Raw genomic sequence first — 19523 nt, forward strand, 5'->3', positions numbered from 1 at the left:
TTATGTGCTGTTCATTGTGTTGTAGGCTACAGATTAATGGTAACACAAACATGTACAGGTTCTTGAAGGACAGGGTGATTTCAGAGTGATTTGGTAAGACCCACCACAGTCTGGTCTCTGTTAAAGATGGAATAATATTGTCTGATGACATCACCACCCAGGTTCTCCAGGCTGTGACCTCCAACACTGAAGCCAGTGAGGCAGTCATGGTACTGAGACTAGGAGGGAGATGTAGCAGAAGAACTCCAGCTTTAAGGAACATGAGGAGAAGTTAAAAAATACACATTTAATTAGGAAAGAAACATTTACCTTGTGGATGCAGGCAGAAGCTGGAAGAGTGAATATCCCACATGCTTGGACAGCATTCCACAGTAATGAATGCACAAACTAGTTTTTTAGCCTTACTTTGAGACAGGGTGTTTCTAACCTTAGCGATACTACACAAATGCAAGAAAGCATTTAAACGCGTTTGTTTAATATTCACCGAGGAAACAAGCCTGACTGAAATGGCTGTGAGATTCCTCACAGTGTGACTGGAGGCCAAGATAATGTCTTCCAGAGTAGCTATCTGGCTTAATAACCAGTTTTTTATGTCAAATTACAATAGGTGTTATCTCAGTTTTATCTGAAGTTAGAAGCAGAAAATTAGAGGGTTTTTTTTGCAGTTTAACAAATTGGTGTGTGCCATCTTTTTTTATTGGTAGATAAAGCAGATAAAGCATATGATGTTTGCTCTCATAGAAAACATCATGTTTGCACTGTAGTACTCTTTCTTGGCATGAAGCCATACTGCATCTCACTAATTTTCATCTAACTTCTTAACCAAGCATAAACAAGTCTTTCAGATAGCCTCATAGCATGGCATGCACTGGGTTCACCAATAGGACAGTTTAATCAAAAGATGAAGACTACTGTAACAAATGCGAAGGTGGGACAAAATGAAAACTAGAACAGCAGACCTGACTGTGAACAGGGTCAAAGGGCCCATTATTAAATCTTCAAATTGAGTAAAAAACCTTTGTCAATAGGGAAACTATGAATGCTAAAACACAAGATATATAATTAGCACAAATTTAGCTGAGTCATAAGTCAACAAACATTGTTCACCGTGGGCTAGAAAACTGGTCAAACCAGATGACTTGAGAGAGTATCCTGTACACAAATAAGTAAGGCTGTGATTTATAACTAATGACTTCATTTGTAAAAGAATGAGACATTTCCTCTTTTATTCCTCACACACACAGGTGACTGTTGCTTATGTGCTGGGACAAAGTAGTTGCTGTTTCATAACTTTAGTTGTGTTACTCGGTGTTGTTCATTTGTCTTAGGCTACAGGTTTATTGTACGATATGCAGATTGGAGGAGAGATACAGTGGAGCTCTATGAACACTGTAATAGGTCAGTGAGGTTAACAATAAGTTATTCTGTTATATGTAAGTTTTTTATAAAGGGGTTGTTAAACTGTAGGCTTATTTATATTATATTTGCATTTATATTAACAACGAAACTTTAGCAGAATATAAATGATGTTAAATGCCTAATACCCACTATTCACATACTCTTCTTTCAAGATCACCCGTCCTCGATTTCTGTTCATATCTACACCATGGTAGAAGTCAGCTCTCTCTCTCTTTTAGACTTAAAGTCCCTACTCTTACATAAAAACTCCTGCCTTTCCTTCTCTCTTGCTCCCTCCTAACATGCCTCCCCCCCTTTCTTCTTCCTTTGTCTTCTGCCAGCAGTAGCACAGTTTCCACCAGCACACTCTTGGCCAACAGTACCGGAGGCAGTCATTGTTAACCTGGCCCCAATTAATCTGGTATGGAAATTTTATTCTTTATGAACCAGAATTTGAAAGTTTGTTTTGACTAAGATTTTATGCCAGATGCTCTTCCTAATGGAACTATCCCCATTTATCCAGCATTGGTTCCACTGACTGGGTTTGTCACTCCAGCACTTACATGTCAGAATGTGTTGTTCCTTAAATTATCTCTATTCCTTCGGTTAGGTAACAATATAACATGTGCATGTAAAATAGTCCTAGGCTATGTTAACACTTAAAGCAAACACACAGAAGTACACACATAATGTTATGAGGGAACACTTTCTCTGTTCAAAGATGTGGAGCATAAAGTCAAATTAAACTGTAACATTCTGTTAATTAGGGATGTTTTCTAGTTTCCTGCTCTTTGCTATTTGGAATTTTTTATGTATAAGCTGACCTGCTGCTGCTCCTGCTTCTTGCCAATCAAAGTTCTTGGTTTATAATTTAATATTGCTATCTGAGGGACTTTTGCTTGTTCCTGGAGTGGATTTCAAACATATTGCAATGTCTGAATCAAATGGTCATGCCTTTATTCATCTGCAGAGCAAAATATCTACAGCACAGTGTCTTTACCACTTAGAGTTATAGAATGTTGTAAAGTATAGTAAAATGTTCATAAAATGGACAACAGCGAAAACGTGTGTCTTCATTTCGGTCATTTTTTTCAAATGATTCTGTTTTCTCACTCAGTCTCTGGTCCTTCAGAGATCCAAGCTTTCCTCTTTACTGGAATCCCATCCCCGATAGATCTTCTTAAGCCTTCTTCACTTTTGGGTCTGGGATTAAAAGCAGAATTTTCTTCTCCGTTTCCACATGGAGAAACTTCCAACAATTGGAATGTCCTCTGAGCAGCATCAGCTGAATGAGAGCTCCCAGAATGCCACGCTCTTCTTCTGGGGAACTTTTCAAACTGAGGAGCTTTTGAATACAATACACTGATTCCAGGTGTAGGGTCGGCAACTTGGCAAGAGTGCACAACACTAGCTGGCTGAGGTTGAACTGCTACTGACTCAAACTCGGAATAGGAGATATATGTATTGGGAAACATGTACACTGAAGGGACAGAGGACTGGAGTGTAGATGGAAGGGAGACTGGTAGCTTGGGATGATGGAGACTGGTCTTCCTGTGAGTAACTTCTCCGGTTATCCTTCCTTCATCTGCGCCTGTTGGTATTCCTAACTCTCCAAAGATTCTTTCACTTTTCTTCTCATAATTCATCCATGTCTTCCTTCTCCTGGTCTGAACCTCATCCAGTTTAATTTCTAGGTTGTAAATGTCCTCACTTATCTGATTGACCCGATCAAAACGAGATAACAGAGCAGTAACACGGGGCAGCAGACTGTCTAGGTACTGCTGGACGTCAAAACCAAGCTCAGACACTGACGAGTCCTTAGACCTATTGGAGAGAGCCGAGGATAGAGGACGTGGGGACGAGAATGCGGAGGACAAAGAAGGGGAGCGGGAATAAGAAACGGTTGAAGACAGGGTGGAGAGACAAGATTCCTGTGAAAACCTGGAAGGAGGGATGCCCATGCCTTTGAACTTCACCCTGTGTCTGAACTAGAAAGGGGAACAAATGTGCAGAATCAGCAACAACAGCTACAACTTTTATTTATTCAGCCTTCCTGATGGAATGCTTCACATTTAGCAGTCTATTCACCTGTTTAGCCTTAGTGAGTCCCATCCATAGCTTGAGCCTTTTGATGAAGAACTCCACCATTTGATAGTCCTGAGGTTTAATGGTTGGATGAAACAACTCAGCCTGCTCTGCCCTTTAGAAGACGAAAGAAGATGGTTTATTAAAACTTAAGATCCCTCTGTGGCTCCATCTTCAGCAAATTTCAGCAAAACATTCAAAACAACATGCCATTTAACAAAACTTCCTATGATACAATGTGGCACTCAAAATTTTGTGAACCACTTATATTTTTGTGGAAATACAGAAATTCTTACTGAAAACATTACTCTATTATCACAAAAGTAATAGAAATTCAAAGATCACTTCAACAGTAAGGTGTGTAATACTGTGCAGGGTTACAAAGTGCAACTTCTTTGCAATGAAAGAGGTTTTATTTTTGCCATCGCCAAAGAACTTTATCCATTTGTGAAACACGGGGTTGGTACCATCATGGTTTGGTAGCGCTTTTGCTGAGTTTAGGCCAAGATAACATAACATCATATACAAAGCCATGAATTATGAGGTCTGCCAAGAATTTTCAAACAAAGATATCAGGACATCTATAACGTAATCGAAAAAGAAAGTTTGGCTTGCTATCAGCACTCAAAAGCCTGCATCTCTGATGTCATGGGTATTGCTGACTTTGGGATGTTTAAAAGATTTACAGATCATCTTCCTTTCTTTTTTTTTTCCCATTTACATTTTTACATTACAATCAAATGAGCTGAACATAACCCGTAATACAAAATATTACTAGAACACAAAACTCAAAATGCTGGGTCAAAAGGACCGAGAACCATGACATTATCTTTCTATCTTAAGATGGAATTTCTAGGTAACCAGACACCTAGAAGACTTTCACAGCTACAAATTGCCAAACATCAAATGTCAGTATGGCAAGAATATAAACTTGTTTAAGGCCTATGCAGGGCTTGAAGGGCTATTTCTGTCTTTAAAACTCAGTTTCTCAAGGGGCTAACAACTTCAACAGTCTCCAAAACTCTGTTGTCTTTGAAAAAAAGAACAAAACCTAACTTTGGTTAAAGCAAACATAGCTATAGCATCAAAAGAAAGGTAATGTTGTGTACCTGAAAGTATGGATAAGAACAGCTCCACAGAGTCTAGCCAAAACCCAAACACCTCCTCCCATGAGAAGCAGCCCATAGAGAGGGCCCAGGATGGGGTGGACCTGGCAGATTTTTTGCAGGACGATCCGACCATGAAGAAAGGACAAGACTGAGACACTGGTGTCTTGTACTGACAGGAAACCTTCTACTGATTGTGAAAAAAGCTGAAACAAACCATATCAAATATCTTTCACGATGCCTTTTTAAATATCTTTGCTTAAGCTGATGTTTTTCTGCTCATACCACATTCCCAAGGTGAGTGCAGAGCAGCATCAGCAGCAGTAGTAGGACAGCCAGAGCCAGCAGCTCCCTCCAGGCTCTGTGCAACACTCTGCCTATCGCAGCCCACCTCTGCACAAACCGTAAGGTTCCCAGCAGCTGGAAATAGGAATGAGTTGGGTTTTTTTGTTTTGTTTCTTTAATCAAAGTGAAATATCTGTGGACATGTGTTAGACAATACTTCACCTTTAGAACAAGCAGAGTGAGCAGGATGGCTGCACACTGAGAGGACCTTTGTGACAGAAGGGCAGCACTGTGGAAGTTGATGAAGTTGTCTGGTTGGGACCGCAGCTAAATAGCACATAAAGGTTATTGAATACTAATTTTGTTTTGCTTGGTGTAGCATTAGTGAATATTGAGGATTTTTAAAATGTTATTCTTTACCTGGGAAACACATGACGACGCACAAGACAGGAAGCGGAGCTGCAGGATAGCTGTTGTCAGCAACAAGAAGGCAAGGAGCAGCTGGAACCAGTGATGGCTTTGATGCAGATACTGTGTGCGCTCAGTGGCCACAGACCACAGCTCCCCAAGTACAGTCAGGAGAGCAGAGATGAGCAGAAGAATCTGCGGTATAAAGTCATTGGATTGGGTGAATAAGAACTTTCTATTAACTATTAAGCTCTGAATACCAGATTATGGTGAAAGATTTTCATTTGAAAGACTGCAGGATTTGTTACCGGAAGTGCCGTCTGCAGGTCCAGTCCTGACACGGATAAAGGGATGAGGAGTGGATGGATAGAGAGACAGGATGTGATGGCTTGTGTCCGAGTCTGCTCAAGTTTTATGCACACGCACAGAAATAAAGCAGACTCTCTGTGGTACTGAGTGAACTCTATAGAAAGAGCTTCAAACCTGGAGCGAAGGAAAAGAAATCATCAAATAAAAACTCACCTTTTTATTTTTGTCCTTTTTTTGTCGACTGAATATGTAAATGAATGCAACTCGATAAGCGTGACTCATGCGTAAATAAAAGCTTTGAGTTTATCATTACGATGGAGGGTAAATGTTATGCAAGAATCTGTGGGCCATAAACAAACAGATAAATAACGACATTAGACGGCGATTGGACACCACAGACAAAATGTGCACCACAGTTTTTGGTCGTTTGCGTGTTAATGCTCCATTTGATTTCAGAAGAAAAACAACGTTCCATTGTTTTGCTTTTTGGCAACTTCTAATGGGCTCACACGCCTCATTATTTGCAAAAGAGTCAATTCAACAGTATTAATGAACACACTCAGCATGTCTGAGAGAAGCACTCATGTTGCTCTAACAATTCCACTTACTGCTTCCTGCTTCTTCCTGCCATGCGAAGGGCAGTGAGGAGCTCGGGTATCGTTCCACTGTTGTTTGACTGAAGGTGAACCGCCTGGCTACCGAGCGCATGTGTGTACTTCAGCTGCGGTAAGCCCACGAGTCGCAGTGAGGGGTTTTGGTGGAGATGTGGCACCAAGGTGTGATTGATCCACAGCTCTGTGTCAAACCAGCTGCAAGAAGAAAGAGTAGAATAAGCTGAACAGTTGCACTCCGGAGGCAACGCAAACACTGTTTCATGCAGTCCACCAAACGTGTATTGACACATAACTGAAAGTAGTCCCCGGCAAAATTACCAGGCAGTAAATTTAAAGTGAGCAATTATGGACTTACATAATATATTGGGTACCGTGTCCTTGTATTGTGCTGCTGTCCTTTCTTTCTATATATAGGCGTATGTAGGTGTGCATGTGTAGGGATGCGGCTGTGTCGGGCATCTTTAGGCATGGTGGGTGTGGCCCTGCCAACTGGATCATCACACACACCTGGAGCTGACCTAACGTCGTCGGGGAGCTACATAGCAGTGTGGCTGAGAGCGCCACAACGCAGGATTGTTATGCGTGACTAGCTGTTAGTTTCCCAGCAAGCCAGTAAGTGCTAGTCTGCCGCGATTCTAGAGTTTTCTGAAGGCTGCCTTTGTGTGCGTTTACCAGGAGGATTTGCGGGAATGAGGAAGCAGCCGGTGGATGGTACACAGGGAGCAGAGACACGAAAGGGAGACACGGAACGGGAGTCAGGAACACACAGGGATTTATTGGTTGTCTTTATTTTCTGCACTGTAAATAAAAACACACCAGAGTCCTGCATTTGGGTCCTCCTTTCCCTCATCCCCACGGGCTGCCAGCGCAGCCGTGACACTAATAGAATAGAATAGAAAAGCCCTTTATTGTCATTGTGCACGTACATCAAAATTGTGACTAAAACTAAATTAAAACTAAAGCAAGACTTGAAAAATCATTTTAGATAACTGGAAAAAACCTGGAATTAAAAAAAAAATTAAATGAACTGAAACAATAGTAATGGAAATGTTATTTTGTATATGATCCTTTTTTTTTCTTTGTTCTTTTTAAATGTACTTAAAATGAGTAAAAACAACTGCACAATGCAGACTTTTATGATTGGCCTTTTTAAAACCATTTCAATACCTATTCCAATTGTTATTTTTTTTAATGGTTGTAACAAGGACTTGGAGTTAAGTGCTTAATTTTGGTTGTTTTATACGACAGTAATCCTATGCCATTTTAAATCTTGTCTTTTTTAAAATATGTCACTATTTAAAAAACAAATTGCATTAAAAAAAAATTCAGATTTGGCGACAATTTACACACATAAAAAAAACAAAATCATTTAATTTCATTACGAGTGATTTTCTCAGCAATCACTGTTGAAACGACGTTGTTCTGTTTCCACTGAAAAATGAAAAAGCTGCTCCACGGTTAGGATAGCTAAAGAAAACACAAATGCACATACTTGTTGTTTGCTATGTCATGTATAGATACCAAGAAAAAAATGTAATTACTTATTTTGGGGGGACCCAGAAGGTCAAAGTTCACAACAATCAGCTCTTATCATGTCTGATATAAACAGCATAAATCTGACACAGTTCTTTCAGTGAGTTGGGACCAGAATTGCAAACACGTTACTCTAGTGCAAACTTGCATAAAAAAGTGCAGTTACAAAAGTGCATATAAATGGTGGAAAAACAGAGATTTCTTTTCTTAACCCACAAATAACAGGGGATTTAAATAAAGCGTGCAAACAGATTTTCTAATGTGTGAAATGCACAATTTACTGCTGATTGTGCCAATAATTGACGCTGAAAAAGAAACGTCTTCTTTTGTTTTGCTTGTTATTCAAATGAACTGTTTAGAAAAACAGCACCAATTTTGTATTTCACCTGTAAAACTGACCACATTTATTAGCGCTATTTGGGGATTGCTCTCACATGCTATTTTGCCCTCTTAAGTAAATCTGCCCCTCTGTCGATTAGCTCAGCAATCATTAAACATCTAAATGTTTTCTGACCTTTTGAATTTAAAGAACTCGAGATTTGTCCCCACATTTTACACTGTGTGGCTACAGTGTGTGTGTGGCGTTTGGTGTCACCCTTACTTTTTGAGTGAGGTGAGGTTGGGAAACCCCAAGGGTGACGCGTGAAGACGTCGTTTGATGGTGGAGTGCAGAAGCCTGGCCTGTCTCTGCTCAGTTGCATCCTGGTAGTTCACCATCAGCACCAGCAACAGAAATAACAGCTGCCACACACACTGCTGCAAAAAAAAAAAAGAAAAAAAGTGTGACGTCTGGGAAGAAAAATTCCCAGACAGAAATAAATCTTAAATATTTTCTCCTCACCCTCATATTTGACTGCAGTGCTCGGACTTTGCGAGCCTCCTCTTTCGCCTGCAGCAGGCCGTAGCCGCATGGCGGTCGGACCTTCCCGCTCTGCTCTCCAAACGGCCTCACCACAGTGGCCTCCTGAGCCAGCTGCTCCTCCACCTCTGGATCCACAGGTCTCCACAGGACTGTGTAGATCAAGGCCAGCACACACACCTGAAAAACAGGTGTCAAGAGAGGTTGGATGGAGAGAGATTGAAGCTCTTGCCCCAACTTCCTGTCAGGACATCTGAGAGAGGGTAGAAAGTCTGAACATCCACCCTTATGTGTTAACAATGAGTGCTAAAACAGAGCTTTTTCCTGTTTGCTAACAGTACATCACCTTTATTCATAATCAAAGAGATAATCAAAGGACAAGTCTGATTAGACTGAAATGACTGTTGGAATGTCTGAACTTTTTGTGAGTGCACATGATCCAGCTTCAGCATTGGTAGATTAGTGTGTGACTGCAGGAGTGCGTGAAAGATAAAAACTGCCTCGTCAACTCAACATTATACAAATGCAAGTCATGCAAGTCAAAGTAGTTATAATCTGCCAAAACCCTGAGAGGTGAACAAACTGGACCACACGCTTGACTCACCTTGAGAGGTTCCAGCAGCAGAGCAGAGGTGAGAAAGGCAGAAAGAGCTGATACCAGCCACATGAGTACTACTGTCCTGGAGAAGCAGCTTCCATAGAGTCCCATCACAGCCAGACACGCTCCAAGCAGCAAAGCGAGCAGAGGATAAATGACACGCAGCGCCCAGCGAGGAAGTAGCCTGCCTGGCTGACTCCGAGCAACACCTGTTCAAATAAAATCTCCAAATGTGAATAAAAAATTCTAGATAGGATGTTTTTTGTCTCATAGTCTAACAAAAAGATTCCAAACCAGGGTTAACTGTAAAGGGACTCATGGAAATAGTGCTGACTATCTCAGTTTCTTATATTCAGCTTCTCCCCAGTACAGTGCTTTGTGATAGAGAAGGCCTTAAACTTATATATAGTTAGCTAAAATGATAATTGTGAATTGTATTTGTATATGTAGTATGGGCGACTGATTGCAGATATGGATCTGCCCTATGGACCTGCTCCATTACTGGGCTGTTGCATTAGGAATTAGGTGCCCACACAGATCTGTTTCCCATTCTTAAGCCATCCCAAAACACTTTATTGAAACAGTATCCACTCATTGAAGGAGTACTGGAGTACATCTGACAATACATTTGTGGGTACAATTAACAAGAAAAAACCTTTTATGGTACCTAGGCGTGTCGTGTAGAAGGAACATGTGGAGTCAGGAGAAGTGCTTGGCAGGAAGGTGCTTGCCATCGAGTCTACAGATGGACACTCATAGAGTCCAGTGCCATACTGGGAGTTATCCTCACTGTGCTCTGACCAGCTGCTGCAGGAGGTGCTCCGCCTAAAAAAAAAAAAAGAAAGTTGAAGTGATACAGAATGTTACCTGTCAATAAAGAACGTCATAAAAATAAATCTTTATTTTCCTTACATGGTTGAGACTGAGGATGTTGTTCTCTGAGAATCCCGCCCACTGTCTGAGTTGCTGTTTTTAGCATCTGCTGTGTCGTCTGCTGCTTCAATAGACATGAGTAAATCCTCCTCTGGTACCAAACACAAGAATACAGAATCAGACGTTATTCAGAAAACTTGTTGTTCCCAGAACAGATTTGGAATCATTTTACTTTAAAGAAAGTCGGCAAGAAACAGCAAGAAGCAAAGTGCTGGAGACCTTTCACGTCAATAGCAGAAATTAATTACGCTTTAACAGTTTCTTACCGGAAAGAGTAAGAAGTGTTGTCAGATTGTGGCTGTGAACTTGGACTCGATTGGAGTTCATATCTGGGGATTTGTGCGGCGTCAAGTGAAGCTGCATCAAGGCCTTTTTCCGCTTTAGCTGACGAGCAGATGAAGCCTTGCAGGGGTCAGGGGCTAAGGCTGGCTTGGAGGGGCTTGAACCCACTGGTAGACTGAGTAGGCTGTCACATGATGGCCACGCTACGATGCCATCTTCTTGATGTGCTTCGTACTTCTTGGGCGCCAAACCAGAGGCAGCCCAGAAGTCCAGAATGCTGGAGTCTAAGGCCTTACTCTCCGGCAACTGGAGAAAGATAGAATAACAACTGGAGTTATTCTAAGAAAAAGACAGGAGTAAAATAACAAGTATACTGTGTATGTGCGTGTCCTTACGGATGAAGGACTGTCAGTGACTCGGCCAGAGGAATCTGGCAAAGACAGAAAAGTAGGGCAGGAGAACTCCGATTGGCCAAGGAATACGTCCATCTCCACAGAGTGACAAACAGGAGAGGGAGGGACTGACATGTCCACGGTTACCTGAGTCACATGTAAACATACACCTGCAGCGTTAACATTTCTGAGTGTACTCTCACACAAGTGCCCAGATAGCAAGCAGGTCTGGCCCGGATCTGGTATCAAGCCGGCACTGCTGGCGGACTTCTGGCATGATAAGACGTATGTCATCCAGATATGGGCCAGGCCTGGCATAGATGGCACTGTCTATGTGATGGCATGCCATATCTGGCACAATTATGGTTTGGTTTATGTGGCCCAGGCCCATAGAAAACAGCTCTGGCTGGGATCCGGTATCAAGCTGGCACTTCTGACTGACTGGTGTCATGGCAGGATGTATGTCAACCAGATGTGGACCAGGTCTGGCAAGGATAGCACTATTTATGTTCCTATTTTCTTATTTTAGTTAGAAGACCCAAATGCCATGTTGCAATACTATACTGGTATGGTAGCCAACGTTTCAAATGCAGGTTTGACAGGTTTGTGAGTTTACACTTTATCCAAAATCTAGTGAGGGTTTACTCATCTTTGCCAGTGGGTGACTGTAGCTCAGGTGGTAGAGCAGACCACCTATTGATCGGAAGGTTAGTGGTTCGATCCCTGTCTGCATGTTATAAGTGTGAATGTGTATGAATGTAGTTAGTAAGAACTCAGCTTAGAGAAAGTGTGTGAATGTGGGATGTTGTATAGAGCACTTTGAGTAATCCGGGAAAGTAGAAAAGCACTATATAAGAATCAGTCCATTCACTGTCTGAACAGAGTTTTGTCATGTTACTTTTGCACTATCATGTTCCAGCACATATTGGTATTACATGGCTTGATTAAGGTACACATTAGGCTGACATCTGGGGCCAGAGCTGAAACTGTTATAGGCCAGCACAAGGCCAGCAGTGTGTCTACAACTGGCCTTGTGCTGGCCCATGTGTGGGCCATATCTGGCAAACCAGATCTGGGCCACCAAAGGGCCATCATTCTTTGCGGTATGTGGGCCATGTGTAAGCACATTGTGTGGGCCAGATCCGGGCCATACCGATTTTGCTATGTGCGTGAGAGTGTTTAACAAACAAAGCATGGACGCACAGCTGACACAACCTCTAATCAACAACTCTCTGATGGCACAAGTATTCTGTCTAATGTTTTGAAATTAATGCATTGATGGTAAATGGCCTGTATTTATATAGCGCTTTACTAGTCCCTAAGGACCCCAAAGCGCTTTACATATCCAGTCATCCACCCATTCACACACACATTCACACACTGGTGATGGCAAGCTACATTGTAGCCACAGCCACCCTGGGGCGCACTGACAGAGGCGAGGCTGCCGGACACTGGCGCCACCAGTAGGCAACGGGTGAAGTGTCTTGCCCAAGGACACAACGACCGAGACTGTCCAAGCCGGGGCTCGAACCGGCAACCTTCCGATTACAAGGCAAACTCCCAACTCTTGAGCCACGATTGCCCCCACGATCTTCAAGTTACTTTAAATAGGTTCACTAGTAAAAAAAATAAATAAATAAAAAGTTGATACTGTTTTTAATTACCCGACTGTGAGCTTTTCTAAACAGGAAGCAGAGGAAACACTGGAGAGGAAACACCAGCACAGCAACAGTCATCCCCACAGCAACCGTCTCCACGTTGGCGAGCAGATGGGCTGAAATGGGTCCACTTGAGTATAAAGAACACATATCGATTTGATCAATAATCTACTGGCTTATATCTGGAATTATTAGATCTTCGAGTATTGAGTACTCTCAGTCACTTCACCTGTGCCCCACAGTGCCAACAGCTCCATACCACAGAGCCCCCAGTGCCAGGTAGAGATGCAGCATAAGGGCACCGCAAGTAACTCTCTGTCCCCTCGTGAAACAGCTGTGAGGGGGGCGTTCCAACAGGGATAGCCACAGGTGGCGGTCGACCATGCCAAATATCAGCTGGGAGGTGAACACCCTTTTAAATAGAGTGAGCTCCTCTGGACCTTTTGGGACAAATGGAACGGTTCAAAGACAATGAAAGAAAAATATTTCAGTTTACAGGAAGAGAAAGCACACAAAGTGGAACTTTGATAGGTCTGCTTAAGAAATGGCCTTAGTGCTTTTCCATTTAAACAGTTGAGTTCAGAGTAACATCTGTAACCTTACAAGAGGCAAGTACTTCCTTCTCCACTGTGCTGTTCGTCTCATTGTCAACAGAGAGCCAATCGTCTAGCAGGAAGAAGAACATGTGGTCTGTCTGAGTGTCCCACACCACCACATGTTGCACATACCATGATGGGTCCAAACCTGTATTTACATGCATGTGAACACACACACACACACACACACACACACACACACACACACACACACACACACACACACACACACACACACACACACACACACACGTCTTAAACACTTACTGTTACTAATTAATCACACATTTCATTCACTAGAAAAACTGTTTCTAGTTAATCCCTATACTTACACTTTAAATACAGGAGCACTTTATTGAACATGGTGTTTTGTGTCTGTCCACAGAGGCAAGTATGGACTCTACCATGCAAAGAAAAGGTAGCACTTAATAAAACATGACATAGGGTGTAATTTCCCCAAAGTTTACTGTGTATTTCTGATACAATTTATCCAAAATTAAGTTGTCATTTTAATTAGCTTAAAATATTTACCAGGAAGTATACAAGAATGAGGGAGTAACAATTTGAGGTCTTACTGGTAAGAAGAAATAAAGTACTGTAAGCATTTGTAAAGGAAACCTTTGAATATTTTAATAAAGCAGACACAAATCATACAGTAAATAAATATGTTAGTAGTTCCTTTTTTCTCTTGCATTACATTTTAACCACACAATAATTTTAAGGACGCAGGTTGTAATGCTGAGTGGACTAAGTGCTGCATCCTAAACCATAATTACACAATAAATTAAGCTGTGTGAGCAATATTATAAAGTGAACTAACCAGCCCACGACTGCAGAGTTGTAGCTCAAATTTAAGGCTCAATTTGATGAAAATTACAATAGAATTTAAATTTGTAGGCTGTATTATAAAGTTCTTCCAATTAAAAAGGGATTTTTTTTTTGCTCCCAAGCTCAGATGGAAAACTGTCCAATAAAATATTTATTTTCTTTTTGCTAATCGTGTACACTGACTATTAAAGAAGGGGACAATTCCTTATTTATTTCTTTATGAGTGCGCAATTAAAAACTCAGCATCTGTGGTGGCATGAGGGTGCATTGGTGTACATGGCATTAATGAGTAACTCTAACATCTTTGAAGGCACCATTATTCATGAATTATATATATATACACCATTTTGGGGCACCATATGTTGTCATCCGGAAATTAAAGGCAATGCCAAACCATGCTGAGAATGTATAGTTCTGGAGCAAGAGTTGGGTGCTCAGCTTTCACACCTGTAACTCACACCTGTCACCCAGTAAAAAACTTGGACATTATGACTAAAAACAGGAGAAAAGAGGCCGTAAACTGTTAAGCAACTTCTCTCCTGAGTTCCCAAATGCTAACAGAGGGGTGTTAAAGGAAAATGTGATCACGTGTTCAAAGTGACTGTGTGTAAAACACAACAAAATAAAACACAAAACAAAAGAAATATCATTCTTACATTTGATTTGTTTGCTATTTTGAAAATCATTAAAGGTAGACTAGATTGCCTGGTGCTTGATTTTGTACACCTGAGGGAACAGAACTGGAAATAACTGAAGAGGCCTGGTCCAGTAATTGTGACCACATAATGTACCTGTGTTATCATGCCAGATGCGAATTTTCCAGACTTCTCCCATGTTGTCATCTGTCTCCACATGAAACTGGTCCAGGCTGCCACGCTGGAAAGCTCCATCCCTCTGCAGATGGTGCGAGCCGCTCTTTTTCAGACCATACAAACTAATGCCAACGTGTGCCGTAGTTCCTGAAGGGTAGCACCACAGAAACAATCACTTTCCATTTAATTTTAAAGCATTCAAACAGGACAATTCAGCCATTACATGTAATGTTTGGCTTTTCATTTTCTGTCTCTTTAATGTCTTGTCTTTGGCTGACCTGCCCCGGGCCTCCAGCCAGTCTTTACCAGCACTCTGTAGTGGTACAGCCCGGGTCGCCCACACAGTGGTACCTGACTCAGTCTCAGGCTGTCTAAGTGGTCCAGTTTGTGGGCAATGAGCCCCACCAGCAGGTGAATCAAAACCAGGGCAGCACAGATAATCCCTACCACCATGTTCCTCACAGGTTCTCCTGACTGCAGATTTGAATAGGGGGAGAAGGAAAAGAGCAAAAATCATGCATTTATTTTATTTTAAAATATCTACATCTGCTGTAATCCTCTGTGTTCTCACGTACAGGTGGTAGCAAAACAACAGCCCCTGGATGAACAAACAAACTGGCCCCAAACATGGTGAGGTGCTGGGTGAGACATAGCGCTGTGTGGAGTGTGCTGCCCTCCAGTGGTTGAAGACCTTCCCGGCTCCAACGCCTCTCCTTCACATTGTAGTACTGGCACAGAGAGCTGAACACGCACACCGACACATTGACTGGACCGCCGTTGACCAGAGATGAACTCAGGTTGACAGAAAGAGGCGTATCTGTCCCATTCAGACTGTTGTAAAGGAAAATTAATTCATGTGAAGGTCATCTTTATTCATCAAAATGAGCAATTAGAGCAGTGAGTTGCAGAAGAGAGCCGTGACTCACAGGGGAGACAGAAAAATGGTTTCTTCCGAGGAGCTGGCCAGATGAGAGAGTGTAAGAGCCCACTCTCTCATCAGGGAATCCTGGGATGCATTAGTCCTCGGCACTGCAGAGCTCGCTTCAATCTTGACATGTCCTACAGGCAGTGGAGTTGCTCCTAGTGGTGGATAATGTAGTTTAAAAGCAGTAATTGTATTAATAATAGCACAAACATATATTGCAGGTTTAATAAATAATTATGTACAAGAGGCACTACATGGTTGGTCCTGAAAGATACCTCCTATCCTGAAATGTGTACACTCATGTTATTAGTACATTTATTAATGAAAATGCATTCATACTTTGTAAGTATAGTAGTCATTGCATTGTTCTGGACTGACATAAGCAACAGCAACACACTGATTATTTTTAAACAGTATTATTTTATTTATCTAAAAAGATAAAAAGCTATTCCCTGACTGTGATGTTTGCCCCCTGAGGTAGTCACTATGGACTGTAATAAACTGACTAAAACCTATAGTCATGCACAACAGACGTACCGTGCTATTCTTTCTTTTTTTGTTTTGCATATTTGTCACACTTCAATGTTTCCAACAAATTTTAGCATTAGACAAAGATAACCTGTAAAGATACAAAATAGCTGTTTTTTTTAAAAACTTTGTAAATCTACCTTGCCCTATTTGAAAAAGTGGGATGATGTGAGACATTATTCAGAAATGGAAGAAACTTTGAATAGTGGTGAATGTTCTCAGGAGTGGCCGATCTACTAAAATTAGTTCTAGAGCACATCACTGACTCATCCAGGAGTCACAAAAGAACCCAGAACAACATCTAGCAGCTGCAGGTCTCCGTTAAGGTCAGAGTTCAAGATTTAATAATAAGAAAGAGATGGGCAAAGATGGCACGGGAGAGGTCCATGTCAAAAACCATGGAAAACATCCTGATGATCCCCAAGACTTTTGGGGAAAATACAGTTGAACTTTTTGGAAGGTTTGATTCCTGTTGCATCTGTTTTCATTTCATAAAAGACCTTCATACCAACAGTCAAACATGGTGGTGGTACTGACGGATTGTCCTCTCTTCCAGAAAATCCTGAAGGAGAAAGTCCAGCCACCAGTTCATATCCTGAATCTTAAATTTACTTGTGTATGCAGTAGGATGATAAAAACACACCAGCAAGTCGACTTCTGAATGTCTAAAAATCCACGCAAAAAGTCACAAATCTTGCTGAATTAAAACAATTCTGCAAGGAAGAGTGGGTCAAAATTGCTCCACATCAATGTAAAAGACTCACTGCCAGTTATTTCAAATACTTGATTGCACTTGCTGCCAAGTATAATTAGTTTTAGAGTGCAATTATAACCAGAACCAGGTTTGGATAACTTCTTTCTCTTAATAAATGATATCGCTATTTACTAAAGTAAAGACATAATTTAAATCTTTGTCTAATATTATGATTTGGCTTCTTATATGAAATGTACAGGTTTGATAAAATGTGTAATGTGTAAAAAATATTGTGTAAGAAAGGGGGCAAATATATATTTTTATAGCACAGTAGCTTTGGGTCTGAAAAGCTCTAAACCTGTATATTATTTAGCAGCCACCAGGAGGCTGCAAAAGGCTGTTTGGTCCTTTTGAAGTACATAAGAAAATTCCCTTGGCGTTGTATTCATTTTGGGTTATATGAATAAAATATTTAATCCATTTTATAAATTTAGGTCATAGTACCAGAAAGAATGACTATCCTGGCTAGAGTTAAACACTCTCACCCACATAGCAAAATTGGTATGGCCCGGATCTGTCCCACACAATGTGCTTACACATGGCCCACATACCGCAAAGCATGACGGCCCTTTGGTGGCTCAGATCTGGTTTGCCAGAGGTGGCCCACACATGGGCCAGCACAAGGCCAGTTTCAGACACACTGGTGGTCCTGTGCTGGCCCCCCCTAACCCTAACCCCTAAGGATCTAGTTCTTAAATAGATCCTGTGCTGGATCTATTTAAGAACTAAATAGATATTAACCAGCAGTGCCGGCTTGATACCAGATCCAGGCCAGACCTGATAGTTAGCCAATAAGTGTATGGATTTTTGCACTGAGATCCTGGCTACTAGTTCGGCACATCTGGTTTCAAAACACAAGAATAGTGATGATGACATTGCTCATCTCAAGGCTTCAGACTAGAGCACTTATTTACACCTATTTTTCCTGGTGTAAAAACACAAATGCATCCTGGTAATCAAGATAGCTAGTTAGCGCAAGCATTAGCTGATAGCTCCCCAGCTCACTCTTCTTTACCTGGTAAATGTATTTATTTATAAACAACAGCCCAGGATGTTAAACAGTTATACCAGCCTTGCGAATATTTTATGAAAAGAAGAGGTTAATGTCTTTAAAATCAGACCTAAAAAACACACAATGTTCTAAACTCAATATGAACTTTTGTAATTGTGTTCGCAAGAAAACCCCACAGAGCTCCATTAAGTATCAGGCTATAAAAGCAATGAGCTGTGATATGCTAAAGGACCCCATAGAGTTTAGGAACTGTGTATTGACTTAATAAGAGGCTTTAAACTAAGAAATAGTAGCTTTTGTGTTTATATTTGTAATGGGTATTTAGCTAAAACGTCTACACTCATGAAAACAGAAACAAGAAACAAATCTGGAGCAGGACAGACCCAGAATAAGAAAAAAATAAAGAAACTGTACCTGGCGCCAAGGTGAACTTGAAGGCGATATATAAACCTGCATTTTCATCCAGGCTATCTGGAACTTTTACTGTGAAGTTCAGCTGTCCTTTAGTCGGTAGTGTTACAGTAAGACATGTCCCATTCCCATCTTCACCTACTCTCTCATTTCCATGATCCAAGGAGTACTTATTTGGCAGGGCGACCTGAATGGCTTGTTCAGGGTCCAAACCCACAATGGGTATGGGTTGACCCTGAGGAGTGCTGAGCTCCATGGCCACAAGAGTGGTGGAAATTGGAGGATTGGCTCCTTCCAGTAAAGCGTTGTCATCCAGTAGTTTATCCAAACCAAACAACACCTGCACCACCTCAGACTCTGTATTCTCCAGATGAGCTATCAGGGAGGAGGGCATAGTAAACTGACAATGATGAGAAGCCTTAGATTTGTCAGGAAATGATGACTGCCTCGTTATCTGGTTTGACTGGCAGAGGAGATCAGAAGGGTCTCCTTGGAAACCCACTGAGGTGATATAGTTGGTGGACAGCAAAAAAGGCACCTCGCCAGAAACATATGAACGCATCAGTGTGCGCATTAGAGCTCCAGCATGACTCAGTGCTGACAGGGAGATTACTGATGCTCCCTGCAGAGTTCCCGAGTAGACTGGATAAAAACCACTGGATGATTCAGACGCGGCTGCCAGAGTACTACCTGGAAACACATAAAAATATGGTAAATTTCATGTCAGTACATGACTATTTCATGCAGGAGATGGTGGTTGGCCAGCACCTATAACATTAAGGATGTTTCTTCCTGTATCTGCGGCTGACAAAACGGCAGGATCCGTCTCTTTCTCTATTACATGGATCATCTTCCCCACAGTTTCCAAAACTTTCTTCTGAGAGGTTTCACGTACCAACTCACTGGGAACAGCCTGGAATAAAGAAAACATGCAATGTCAATGCAAGCAAAAAGAAAAAGAAGACGACTATGCTTCTGTTGGGATTAAATAATTTGCAGTGCCTTAATAATGCTATGCTTTTTAATAATAAGTGTTATAATAAGTGTATATAGTGTAGTATTAAGTGGACACAGCCCTGAAAAATAATGGCATTAGACCATTGGAGAGTAGAAAGCTGCAGACTCTCACTCACGCTTGCCTGGGAAAATGTAGATAAGAGGGGACCATCTCTAGTGGAAAGTTACTGAGACGCTGTT

General features: G+C 41.5%; 1 protein-coding gene across 2 annotated transcripts in view; it reads right to left on the reverse strand.

Moving 5' to 3' along the window:
• Positions 1–1872: 1872 nt before the first annotated feature.
• Positions 1873–19523, reverse strand: part of pkd1b (polycystic kidney disease 1b) — a 37723-nt gene continuing 20072 nt past the window's right edge. For both annotated transcript variants that reach the window (XM_040036787.1, XM_040036786.1), the window contains exons 19-42: positions 19095–19239; positions 18330–19016; positions 15623–15776; positions 15272–15527; positions 14975–15170; positions 14676–14843; positions 13064–13204; positions 12690–12900; positions 12467–12590; positions 10806–10949; positions 10395–10716; positions 10108–10219; positions 9863–10020; positions 9202–9404; positions 8580–8777; positions 8340–8494; positions 6200–6400; positions 5591–5765; positions 5295–5477; positions 5097–5201; positions 4875–5009; positions 4593–4795; positions 3487–3598; positions 1873–3386 (exon numbers count right to left, since the gene is read on the reverse strand). In XM_040036787.1, coding sequence (XP_039892721.1) covers positions 2508–3386; positions 3487–3598; positions 4593–4795; positions 4875–5009; positions 5097–5201; positions 5295–5477; positions 5591–5765; positions 6200–6400; positions 8340–8494; positions 8580–8777; positions 9202–9404; positions 9863–10020; positions 10108–10219; positions 10395–10716; positions 10806–10949; positions 12467–12590; positions 12690–12900; positions 13064–13204; positions 14676–14843; positions 14975–15170; positions 15272–15527; positions 15623–15776; positions 18330–19016; positions 19095–19239 — 5367 coding nt within the window. In that variant the 3' untranslated portion in view covers positions 1873–2507. The remainder of the gene's footprint in view (positions 3387–3486; positions 3599–4592; positions 4796–4874; positions 5010–5096; positions 5202–5294; positions 5478–5590; positions 5766–6199; positions 6401–8339; positions 8495–8579; positions 8778–9201; positions 9405–9862; positions 10021–10107; positions 10220–10394; positions 10717–10805; positions 10950–12466; positions 12591–12689; positions 12901–13063; positions 13205–14675; positions 14844–14974; positions 15171–15271; positions 15528–15622; positions 15777–18329; positions 19017–19094; positions 19240–19523) is intronic.

The sequence above is a fragment of the Simochromis diagramma genome, unplaced genomic scaffold (genome assembly GCF_900408965.1).
Source record: "Simochromis diagramma unplaced genomic scaffold, fSimDia1.1 OVJJ01000371.1, whole genome shotgun sequence".
NCBI classification, from domain to species: domain Eukaryota; kingdom Metazoa; phylum Chordata; class Actinopteri; order Cichliformes; family Cichlidae; genus Simochromis; species Simochromis diagramma.